This window comes from Schistocerca americana, chromosome 7, assembly GCF_021461395.2.
Source record: "Schistocerca americana isolate TAMUIC-IGC-003095 chromosome 7, iqSchAmer2.1, whole genome shotgun sequence".
NCBI lineage: Eukaryota > Metazoa > Arthropoda > Insecta > Orthoptera > Acrididae > Schistocerca > Schistocerca americana.
In genome coordinates, this window is record NC_060125.1 from 621,792,083 (window position 1) to 621,805,193 (window position 13,111).

At 37.8% G+C, this 13,111-nt stretch overlaps 1 protein-coding gene across 1 annotated transcript in view; it reads right to left on the reverse strand.

Moving 5' to 3' along the window:
• Window positions 1-13,111, reverse strand: part of LOC124622011 (neurobeachin) — a 1,442,121-nt gene that overhangs the window by 916,468 nt on the left and 512,542 nt on the right. Inside the window, exons 9-11 of the mRNA XM_047147563.1 lie at window positions 8,711-8,839; window positions 7,258-7,398; window positions 7,020-7,168 (exon numbers count right to left, since the gene is read on the reverse strand). Coding sequence (XP_047003519.1) covers window positions 7,020-7,168; window positions 7,258-7,398; window positions 8,711-8,839 — 419 coding nt within the window. The remainder of the gene's footprint in view (window positions 1-7,019; window positions 7,169-7,257; window positions 7,399-8,710; window positions 8,840-13,111) is intronic.

A 13,111-nucleotide genomic window follows, 5' to 3' on the forward strand; every position in this document is an offset into this window, starting at 1 on the left:
CTTCATTATCAGACTTCAGTTGAAAGTGCTCCTGGGAAATAAAACACTGTTGCAATATCAGGAAGAGGTCCACATATTATTAGTTCCAGTGCTGCATCTTTAGAACAAGTAGCAATAGATGCTGGGAGACTTTTGGACACACTTTGTTAAAAAATGCATAAGGAAATACACAAGTTTAAAACAACTCTAATTAACTTAATAAGCAAGTTCTCCTTTATAATTAAATACCTGTATTCTGAGAAAGCATAACTTTGTTATGGCTATATATAATATAAGGCTTCTGTTATAATAAATTCCATCCACGAATTTCCACTGTTGTTCTTTACACTTATTTCTTACAGAAATGCTTCTTTCACTAACAATCGTACATAGCAAAATCCCGTTTTTAAGTTCCCGCATTTTACATTTTCCCATTTTTCACATTCACTTTTGTCTGTATGAACAGCAGTACTATTCTCTCAGTACAATGCTTTCCCTTCACTAACAAATCCATGTTACAACATTTCCTGCATTTCAAGTTTTCCTTGACATTACCACAACCTTTAACACTGATTTTCAGACAGATTTCTACAAAAACTGCATCGTATTACTGGTCAGAGGCAGCTTTGGAACAAAGCAGAAAACACAGACTATTCACAAAGTTATTGATCATGTAACATAGCATTAGTGTGGTAAGCAAGATTTTCATTGTCAGTGTGTTGATCACGGCCACCTGTATTATAGGTTCACAGTGTTTCAAAGGGTGGGAAAGTATGCTGAGTCACTGTCTTAATAATAATCACGATCAGATGATACTGACTCTAGCAGCAATATTGCATCGTATTACAACAGCTTTAATTTCACAGTCATTTATACAAATAAGAACCAGTTATTAGGATGGCTGTCTCTATAATGGGATTTCACAAATCATTTCATGTGAAATATGCTAATCTGTACAAGGCATGCACTCTTAGGTTGTATGACCTGATGTCAGACATAAACATTCCTCCTCGACATGCTCCATAATATGATGACAATTTCCATCTTCTTTCTCATCTAGGATGTCCCTGAGCCAAGTGACCTCCTTGTTGGCAACAAGCAGTAGATTTTGTGCCTACTGACCTATGTTTATGAATATTGCCAATCTTAGTGTTTTCACCAACACTGTGTTACAAGTTTCATTTACCAAAGTTCTACAAAAATTATCAATAACAAGTCTCACATTAGAACACATATATCTTTTTGATGTGGTTTCATGAAAGACTTTTGCTTCCACATTTTATTTACATCACTGACATGACCAAACATTCCGCCTTTGTGATTATCAAGAAGGCAGTGGCTGAGAACTAACGCAAAAAAAGTGCGATTCCTGTGACTGAAATGATTAGAAAAGATGTGAAATGTATTTCTGTGGCAAAAAATGATGATTCTACAATGTTTAATTTTCCATGTTGAATCGAGAGTTCGTTTAGCAAAGGACCTACGACTTTCTGCTTTTACCCTGAACACAACTGTGGGAAATTGGCCCAATGTCAAAGTCAACGTGAGAAAATTTGGGTCCACAGCAAAAAAACATAAATATGTTTGGCCATCAGTATATGATTGTTTGGATAAATTCATTGTAGAGCGGTTTGTTAGCACGGGAGTGTCAGAAATTCCACTTGATGGCAGCATACTGAGAGAAAAGGCATTTCAGTTCACTGCAAGAATGGGGATCACCAACTTCATGGCATTGTACAGTCGGATCAATCAATTTACAACTCACAACATACTGAGGTGAAAATTTAAGTGTTGATAGTGGAACTGTGGACTAATGGAAGAAAGAACTGTAAAATATATTTAAAGACTATGATCCAAAAAAAATTTTTAATGTTGACAAAATTGGACTTTATAACATATTATCAAATAAGATTTTATGTTTCAAAGACAAGAATTGCCACAGTGGGAAACTGAGTAAGCACTAAACTTCCTGGCAGATTAAAACTGTGTGCCGGACCGAGACTCGAACTCAGGACCTTTACCTTTCGCAGGCAAGTGCTCTACCAACTGACTGGAGACAAGGTACTGGCAGTAGTAAAGCTGTGAGGACGGGGCGTGAGTCGTACTTGGGTAGCTCAGTTGGTAGAGCACTTGCCCGCAAAAGGCAAAGGTCCCGAGTTTGAGTCTCGGTCCGGCACACAGTTTTCATCTGCCAGGATGTTTCGTATCAGCACACACTCCGCCGCAGAGTGAAAATCTCATTCTGAGTAACCACTGTTTCACTTATGGTCAATACTAAAGCATCTGAAAAATTACCTCCATTAGTAACTGTTATACTTAAAAAGCCAAAGCGTTTCAAAAATGTGAGAACCCTGCCCACTAATTACTATTCTGACAGCACTGCATGGATGACCAGTCCTGTCTTTACATCCACCATGCATGCACAGGGTGCTAGACATGTCCATCACTCCCTGACAATCTGCAGCTCAGAAATATGAAGTTAGTGTGCTTGCTTCTTAATTGTACATGGGAGCTTCAACTGTTGCATTTGAGAATCACCCATTCATTTAAATGTAAATACAGAAAAATGCTTATCACAAAGACTATATTTATGCATGATAATGGCATGGACCCAAAATCTATGACCATATCGCTTTTGGATGCTATGTATTATGATGTATTATGCAGCCAAAAAAATGAAGAGATGTGACTCCTTTGACTATTTCTGACTCTTTCATGAAAGCAGGATCTAAGTTCACAGAAACCACACACACGCACGCGCACGCGCACGCGCACGCGCACGCGCACGCGCACGCGCACGCACACGCACACGCACACGCACACGCACACACACACACACACACCACTGGAAGGAGATTTGCTGAGAATACAGATTTTTCTGCGATAAGCTTACTGTCTATGTTTCATCTACATTTACGTATGTCAGTGTCGGTGTTTCAGTCGTCCCTTCAGAGGTGTCAACAATAGATAATACAATTACCAAACGAGATGATGATGATGATAAGAAACAGTTGTGCCTAATAGTAGAGAATCTATGAAAGCTACTAATATTTTGAGGCAGCACATTGGTAGTGCATCAGGTGGTGATAATGCATTTCGTGCTTTGTATACGGTGGAGAGACAACTAGAGCTAACTGATGTTAGAAACAAACGAAAATAATTAATTATTTCAGATTTTTTAAATAGGCAAAATTTAAACTGTTTTAATTCTGCATTTCGAACAATATAAAGAGAATGACAATAAGAGTAATTTATTCACTTTCACTTGTTGTGTTTCCTATGCTTTCTTGTATTTCACACTTTCCTGTATTTTACACATTTTTGTGTCACTCCACTGAAAAGTGTAGAAAGGGGGTTTTCCTGTAGTTACATTTGTACATGCTAACACGTAAAACAATTAAGAGTATAAGTGAAGACACAGTGGTTTCTTTGAAAGTAGCAGAGTTTCTATGTACAGGATTTGTCAGCTAATCTGTTTGTAAAGCAATGTAAACAAAACATCATTGTACATAACTCACAGATCTTTGCAAAACTAGACTTCTGTTCTTCAGTACACACACACACACACACACACACACACACACACACACACACACACACACACTCTCTCTCTCTCTCTCTCTCTCTCACTCACTCACTCACTCACTCACTCACTCATTCACTAAAACATAATGCCCCAGATTACCTGAAGAAGGATCTGGGCGACCATATTCTACTTGTCAATGTGCAATTCAGCTGCACAATACCTTCACTGGTGAGTATCTGTAGTTACTCAATGCCTATTTGGCAACCGAAGTCTTCCAGACTTATAAATGCAGTGTGTTCAAAAAAAGTGTTAAATACTTTAAGAGGTGGCTGTACTCTTCCAAACAAGAAAAATAATTCCCATAAACATGGGTCCAGAAAACATTTGTTTCCTAAATAAACATTTGATTACAGGAAGGGCCGTGTGATGCTTTGTTGCAGATATTAGTACAGTCTTAGCATTGGCACTCCGTCAAATATGCAGGCAGGGTATTGTGATGTCTTATTCGCAGTACTCTACCTACTTCATGAACAGTTACTGTACCCACAACAGTGCATTTAGACCCTAAGCCACAGGATCATCATAGCAGACAGTGGTTCTGTCAACGGCTGCTGCAGAAGTCCGCTGGAGACTCGTAGTTAAATCCAAGGTCTCATTAACTGATGAGGCAGGTTCACAAGAGACAGGTTGTGAATTTCCATAACCAGCATGTATGGGCAGATGTAGATTCCCAAGCAATTCAGGAAAGTGGGCATCAAGAAAAATTCTCAATCAACATATGATGATAGATTAATAGGGCTATACATACTACCACTGAGCTTAACTGGGATGCATTACCTGGACTTTCTCTTTAACAAATTGCCTACCATACTGGATGCTGTGCCACTGCAGTAATGAATACAAATGTGATTCACGTATAATTGTGCACCAGCAAAAATTTATAACAATTTGTGTGAACATCTGATGCAGACATTTCAGTACCGCTGGATTGGTCGGAGGGGCCCCACATCTAAGCCTGCTCGTTCCCCAGATGTCAGTTCCCTGAACTTTTGGTTATGGGGGCACCTGAAAGAATTGGTCTTTGATGCATGACAGCAGGTGCAACAACAACCAGGTACACTTCAAAGGACACGTCATTTCTTAGGCTGGAGGGCAGAGGGGTGCACTGTCATGAATGGATGCCATGTTGAACACCTTCTGTAAACAAGTGTTTATCGGACAAAATTTGCATTTCCAGACCCATGTTTAATGGACTTATTTTTCTTGTTTTGATGAATACTACCACCTCTCAAAGTATTCGATACATTTTTTTGAATACCCTGTAAATATCTTGCATACCACTTTTCCAATGCTTTTCATGTCAGTATCGAATTTGCCTGAGGAACCAGTTCTCCAACTTACTGCTCACTCAAATACATTTGAGAGCCAGAGTGGTGTGTGTGTGTGTATGTGTGTGTGTGTGTGTGTGTGTGTGTGTGTGTGTCTTGTCACCTTCAGAAGAAGACCTTTTGGAAGAAAGCTCACTTGTTTAGCAGTCTTTTTGTAGTGCCTGTCTGTGAGTCAACATCTCCACTATATGGTGAATAACAATCTATTCTTTTCATAATACGGTCATTACCCCATCCTGGATTTTCCATTGTTTGACTTTTTTAAACTATAAATGCACAGTCAAGAGTCATGAATTGCAGGTGTCACATCATGTTGCATTTACTATTAACTACCACTACAAATTTCAATAACAGCATCAGTTTATAATAGAAACTGGTTTACTTCCACGAATTCATGTTTTGTATAAATAGGACCTTGAAGGCCCAACGGTGCTGGGCGTTCACTGTGTCATCCTCAGCGCATGGGTGTCACTGGATGTGGATATGGAGGGCCATGTCGTCACCACATCGCTCTCCCGGCCACTGTCAGTTTTTGTGACCACAGCCACTACTCCTCTACCAAGTAGCTCCTCAACTGTCATCACAAGGGCTTAGTGCATCCTGCTTGCCAACAGCTCTCAGCAGACAGGACGGTCACCTATCCAAGTGCTAGCCCAGCCCAACACTGCTTAACTTCAGTGATCTGATGGGGACCAGTGTCAGACTTCCATGTATAAAATAGCTTCAAATATTGGTTTACTTTACATATTTTTGGATTAAAGGAAACATTTACCGAAAATCACAAGCATCGAGTTGTTGACAGGCATCCTTCAAAGTACATTTCTACTCTAGCTCGAAAAAGGGATACTCTGAAAGCAATTGAGTTTTGTTTCTTTTTGTGGGTGTGCCTGTTGATGACTGAACGCTTCTGCTTTTCAGTGAGTGGTCTCCTTTAATGCAAAAGTAGAACTTTCCTACAATATCCTCTTACAAAAGACTTATAGCATCTCAACATGTATGTTGTTGCATCTCCAGAACTGTGTGTCATATACTGATATAACTTTGCAGGTACATTCAATGATATGTGTGGATACTGTCTGCAAATTGTGTTGCAAATGGAATCAGTAGTAAAGAAGAAATAAACTAAAACATCATACCTGATGCTGAAGTTTTACTGCATGAACAGTGAAAATGTAGTAAGCATTAAAATTTTTATGTAGTTCCAACTTCATTTTGAGAACTCTTTATTTAAATTACTCTTAGAGTTATATTTACTACATACTGGTGACTAGTTTCAAATATAGCCATTCATTTGCAAAACACACTTGCACTAAAAGTTTTTATCAAAGCAAAATTCCGCTGATATATTTAAATAATATCCTCAAAACACATCGTCGTAGAACAGACACAGCATTTAGTGCTACTTCATCTGTTGAATGTGTCATGCATGTTGTAAGACCACTCCATATCTTTTTCATGAATGCGCATTGTGTGGACATTATCCAATGAAACTATGGTTTGATAAGCACTTCAATGCTGGTCAGCTTGAAAATGCGCAGGCACCTTAAAAAAATTTTCCCTCCCATCACTTTGTGAGGAGGGAGGGTCCGTGAGCAAAAGTTTTGCAGATGTTTGAAATTATGTGTAAAATGTATTTGAAGTTGCTAAGTGCTCTCATTTTCGAGTACTGGAGGAATTAAGTCCCCATATTGGTGAGCTGCCAGTTTTGCTACCTCAAGACAAGCGTGCAGTTTCTGACTGAAAAACTTGCCTTATACTTATTACTTGTCTTTTAACATTATACCTCTTCCTGAGCAGATTATGATGGTAACTGAATGTCAAACTTTTCTTGCCCTTGGATGCCCTCGGATAAGGGCAAGTGATATCAAGTTTGGGGATAATCTCTTAGTAATATGGATCACTGTACAACTGCTGCAATCATGCTAGAGATGTAAAGTCGCTGGTGCTACCAGAGGCAAATATAGGACTGCAAATACTGACAAATAAGATGTAACTTAACACACAAGTGAACATGAACAGAACTGAAATTTTATTTCAGGTTGTTTTGTTAAAGTATCACAATACAATAGTAAAAAAATGAGCAGCATTTACTCAATTGAACCAAACACTCAAGAAACAACACATACCATAGTGAAGAGTCCTTCTTGGTATCTGTTGCTCCAACACCACAGTCATAAGGCATATCAAGTTGTGAAAATAGTGGAAACAGGACTTGAATTCCCCCTATAGAATTAAGAGTACTGTGGATGGAATGAGTAATGACTGCTTTGACATCCTGAAATAAATAATAACCAGATATCAAACTGCTGAATCATTATAACAATTAGATTCACATAGATGTAAAATATAAACCCTTTGTCTTACCTGTAGCATAAGCGCATGAGGAGTATGTACAAAATACGAAATATTGCCTTTTGGGGCAGACTGCAAACACAATTGGCTGTCTGTTGCTACAGGATTGTACATGAACACAATGGCACTTGACAGTTTCCCATCATACAACACCTAGAAGGAAAGTAGTTTCTAATAAGGAAATTAATCAATGTGAACAAAATTTCATATTGAAAATTTATGTCACAAGGCTGTGGCTTATCTCAAGAAGTTTTCATTTAATTACATACACAAGATGAATGAGATGACATGAAGGCATAAAATATTTATGTAATTAAGTAACATTTGATGTGTGATTTATAAATCTATAATCAAATATAAAGCTATGCACAGGATCTCCAATTACTCACAATGAAAGCACTGTACAAAAAATATTAGGCTATGCAAAAAAAGCTCAAAGCAAAGCTTTTAGTTAGATGTCTGATTTCAGTTACTTAGAAACAATACACCAGAATAGAGCCCTTTTTGTATCATCAGCTTTCTCAAATATAAATACTATGTTATTGTATACAGTACTAAACATAATATGATACTGTACAACACACATGAAGTATAAATATTCATTTTACTAAAGAAAGGGAAAATCCTTCTAAGACTTGTAACACACAGACTTATTCTACTGGTATCTGGTGATAATATAGATGATATACGCCTTAACCCAAAACAGAGTTACAAATTAATCTGACACAAATGAGCTATGTAGACTAAAACCAGTTACAACCAAAAACAAAATTTTCCTTGCAACAACAGTTCACCTAGGGCAACACATGAGTTGCAAAGAAACTACCAGAGAAAATGGTATCAAAAATCAAATCATACATATTCAGGCAATCTGTTGTGAAACGATATTTGTATTTATCACATTTCCCATTATATTCCAATCAACAAATGTTTGCTCAAGTACCACTCCATATATTTGAGCTCTATGAAACAAACACAAAACATCAACATCATAATGAAAGTACTGTATGCATGTATGTATATCTGCCTCTTTCTATCTCTCCACCCCCTCACTTTCAGACTTTCGTCCAGGATACAAGTTAGGTGTCATTCTCTAAAAAAAGAAACATGAAACATGTATAGTGCACACAGTGAAGAACAGTAACTAAGACAAAATAAATTACTAAAAATCCTAAGTGCATTTCTCAAACAAGAATACATCTAGTAAATTGCTCAAAATTACAGTAGATACACTCCAATTGCCAACTCTACAAGAATCACATACAGTGTGCATTAAACCAACAGCTAAAAATTTAAACAAGAGATGATAATTTTATGCATATAACTTAATCTGTCATCCAACTATGTGAACACAGAGCCACAAGCCATTGTGAAGGGCACAGGAGAACTATTCCACTATTCCCATGACAAGTGCTCTGAAGTGAACTGTCAACACATAATAGCAAACAAATATGTGCAAGCTTACAGAGAGCAAGGCGTGGTTGTCCAGCATGCGTGAGGGGGCGGGGGCGGGGGCTGCAGCGGCCGGCTCACTCACCCGTTTGTGATTGTCGGGCAGGCTCAGGTTGCACTCATTGTCAAACCGAAACTGACACTGCAAGGGACATAGACAACTACTCTCACTTTCAAGGTACATCTACTAATACTTCGGCACATACATATCACTCCAGCTGACATATCTCACAAATGTTGCATGCCCTATTTCTTCATAACTCCTCAACACAATGTTATTGAAATTATGAAGGTATGTAATGTACATCCACATGAGTTTAACCACCAATGACTAAAACACAAATAGTTTAAACTACTGCAATGATGATGATAAATCTTCTGAAACAGTTATCTACCAGTTCAAAGGCTCAGATTTTAGCAAAAATATGAAGATGTCTTTTTTTCATTTATTTGACAACAGTCATGACAGCACTGCTTTATTACTGACTTTGAGCAATACTTACCTTCAGGAAGTGAAATTCAAAGTATGGCTGACAGACACATATAAAAGATGAAAAATCTATTCTGGTTTTAGGGATCGTTCGTTCCTTCCTCAGAGAGAAAAGATGTACAGAATGTGGGAGGTTAGTAAGAAAGGGTAGGTCACTTAAATCCCAGACTGAAAGGGATGCAACTTTTATGATGATGCTGGAGTTGAAATTCTATCCATAAGGTAGGACAGATTACGTGTGTCTATCAACAGTACTCATAATGTTGCCTCCTGAAGGTAAGTACTGCTTAGTCATTCTGTCTCATAAGTTTACAGTTTTCTCAATTTGTCCTTCTGATACAAATATTACTGACAACTTTCAACAAAAAATAATATTACTGACTTTGCCTGATATTGGCACTCAATACTACAGTTAGCAGATCAGCACAGGAAAAAAAGAAAATCATGCATATTGTAGAACATATGGATAAAATAACATGGATTATTATTATTATTATTATTATTATTATTATTATATGGAGAATGCGATTTTAGCCCCCCAGAAACAAACAAAAATTCGATACCTTGATTTTATTTGAAATAACGAGCTAACCAAAAAAAGTAGTACACAGAATTTATATGACAAGTATGTGACTGACTAACTTCTAATAAAAATTAGATGATATTTCTAACACACAGTACTTATTTCCTTTACTTTAAAAACAGGATATGCTTACTCCTCTGTTAAAGAACTATAATATTAACCACCTGTATTTACATTAATGACAGCAAATTAAAAAGAAATTTGAATAAATGAAAGTAATGGTGGGTAACATTGAACAACACCCATATTATGTTCACCGCACTCTGCCTGCCATTTACTACAATCACATTCATTTACGTTAAAAATGTCTAGAAGTTTACTAAAATTTCATTAAATAAAAAAAGGATATGCATTTATGGCAAATTACGAATAAAACATTGGCCAAATTCTGAAACCTTAGAGAAGCACTCATTTACTTTTTTTAGTTACAAACAATGGTGATAGTGCATTCCACATACTTGTTGCAAGATATGGCATACAACACAAGAAGTGAACAATATGTTTGTGTTTGTAAAACATAGAATGTAGGATCACAGCTGGTTGTACGACTCCAAGAAAACTAGGGTGATATAGCTGATATGTCTACCTCTAAGAGAGGCAGAAGGCTCAAGTTGTATCACATTTTACTGAAAAAGCACACATCCGATACTAAGCATGCAAACAAATCTCAATGAAAGTAAGTCAATCTGGTCTCCTTAAGGGCTACTTGCGAATTTCAATTGTGCATTCATGGTAATAATTATATATTTTTCAGTTTAACAAAGATTTTTCAAACGTAAAATGACATACACTGCAAGAATTAATAAATAAAAATTTTTTGCTGGCCACTATCCAACAACCATTGAAAGTTGTTACAAAGTCTGAAATAATATAGAATAATCTGTCTTTTTGACAAATGCAAGAAAACCAAACATAGTAGGATGTCCATGTTATTGCAACAAACTAATCAGTATTTACTCATCATGTAGTAGCTGACAGGCTTACAACTACCTCTAAGAATGTATGTAGATAGGAAGAGTCTTCCATTATATAAAATTAAGAATTACTACAAAATTTTGACAGTGTTACACATCAATTTTGATTTAATATTGACCAAAATGTATAGAGGATCAGATGAGTTCCTTCTCTAGATTGTCGCACAGATGACAAAATGGTAGATATCGAAATAGACGACAGAGGGATAGAGAAACAATTAAAATCGCTCAAAAGAGGAAAGGCCGCTGGACCTGATGGGAAACCAGTTCGATTTTACACAGAGTACGCGAAGGAACTTGGCCCCCTTCTTGCAGCGGTGTACCGTAGGTCTCTAGAAGAGCGTAGCGCTCCAAAGGATTGGAAAAGGGCACAGGTCATCCCCGTTTTCAAGAAGGGACGTCGAACAGATGTGCATAACTATAGACCTATATCTCTAACGTCGATCAGTTGTAGAATTTTGGAACACGTATTATGTTCGAGCATAATGACTCTTCTGGAGACTAGAAATCTACTCTGTAGTAATCAGCATGAGTTTTGAAAAAGACGGGCATGTGAAACCCAGCTCGCACTATTCGTCCAAGAGACTCAGAGGGCCATAGACATGGGTTCACAGGTAGATGCCATGTTTTTTGACTTCCACAAGGCGTTCGATACAGTTCCCCACAGTCGTTTAATGAACAAAGTGAGAGCATATGGACTAGCAGACCAATTGTGTGATTGGATTGAAGGGTTCCTAGATAACAGAACGCAGCATGTCATTCTCAATGGAGAGAAGTCTTCCGAAGTAACAGAGATTTCAGGTGTGCCGCAGGGGAGTGTCATAGGACCATTGCCATTCACAATATACATAAATGACCTTGTGGATGACATCGGAAGTTCACTGAGGCTTTTTGCAGATGATGCTGTAGAATATCGAGAGGTTGTAACAATGGAAAATTGTACTGAAATGCAGGAGGATCGTCAGCGAACTGACGTATGGTGCAGGGAATGGCAATTGAATCTCAATGTAGACAAGTGTAATGTGCTGCGAATACATAGAAAGAAAGTTCCTTATCATTTAGCTACAAAATAGCAGGTCAGAAACTGGAAACAGTTAATTCCATAAATTATCTGGGAGTAGGCATTAGGAGTGATTCAAAATGGAATGATCATATAAAGTTGATCGTCGGTAAAGCAGATGCCAGACTGAAATTCACGGGAAGAATCCTAAGGAATTGCAATCTGAAAACAAAGGAAGTAGGTTACAGTACGCTTGTTCGCTCACTGCTTGAATACTGCTCAGCAGTGTGGGATCCGTACCAGATAGGGTTGATAGAAGAGAGAGAGAAGATCCAACGGAGAGCAGTGCGCTTCGTTACAGGATCATTTAGTAATCACGAAAGCGTTACGGAGATGATAGATAAACTCCAGTGGAAGACTCTGCAGGAGAGACACTCAGTATTGCTCCCTCCTACGTATATCTCACGAAGAGACCAAGAGGATAAAATCAGAGAGATTAGAGCCCACACAGAAGCATGCCGACAATCCTTCTTTCCGCGAACAATACAAGACTGGAATAGAAGGGAGAACCGATAAGAGGTACTCAAGGTACCCTCCGCCACACACTGTCAGGTGGCTTGCAGAGTATGGATGTAGATGTAGATGTAGACACAAAACTTATAACGATTTTGCAGTTGTGTAGGCTTGTAATTCACTCTACAATCAGTCAAGAGAGAATATACTTTCAGATGGAATACATAAACCTGAAATATAATGATAGACATGTTTTGTAGGTCTTGTCTGTGTAAGTTGTGATATGATAGGACAATTTTTTCATCGCTGTCAACTAATAAAGTGTGTGATCACTGCATCTGTATAGCACACATTCAGGGATAATAATGAAGTATTTTGGGAATTTTACCACTCATAAATAAAAGCAATCTCCAGCTCTGGAAAAGACACGCTAGGTGCTGGCATAAGTTAAAACATATTGCCCAAAAAAATCTCACAGATGTCCAAAAGAATTCAAAGCCACAAAGCGCACTAGACACTTCATTCAAATGATATCTACACTTTGTGGCATGCTGTCCACCAAATGATTACTAAGGAGAAGACCATTGCTGTCCATAAGTGACAACAGCAATCAAAAACACTGAGTGCTTACAACAGAACAGAAGGGTACTGGATGTTTTACTGGTATCACTAATTAAAAAGATGAGTGGCCTCTGTATCTCCATGTCTGTCAATGTTGCTAACTACTATACCATTAGCCTATCACCACTATGCTCAGTAGTGCTCCATACATATGTGCAGCTGCTACATATTTTCTCCAGTTGGGAACAAAAAGTCTTCAATCTTGACATTCAACTGCAACTGATTAGAGGATC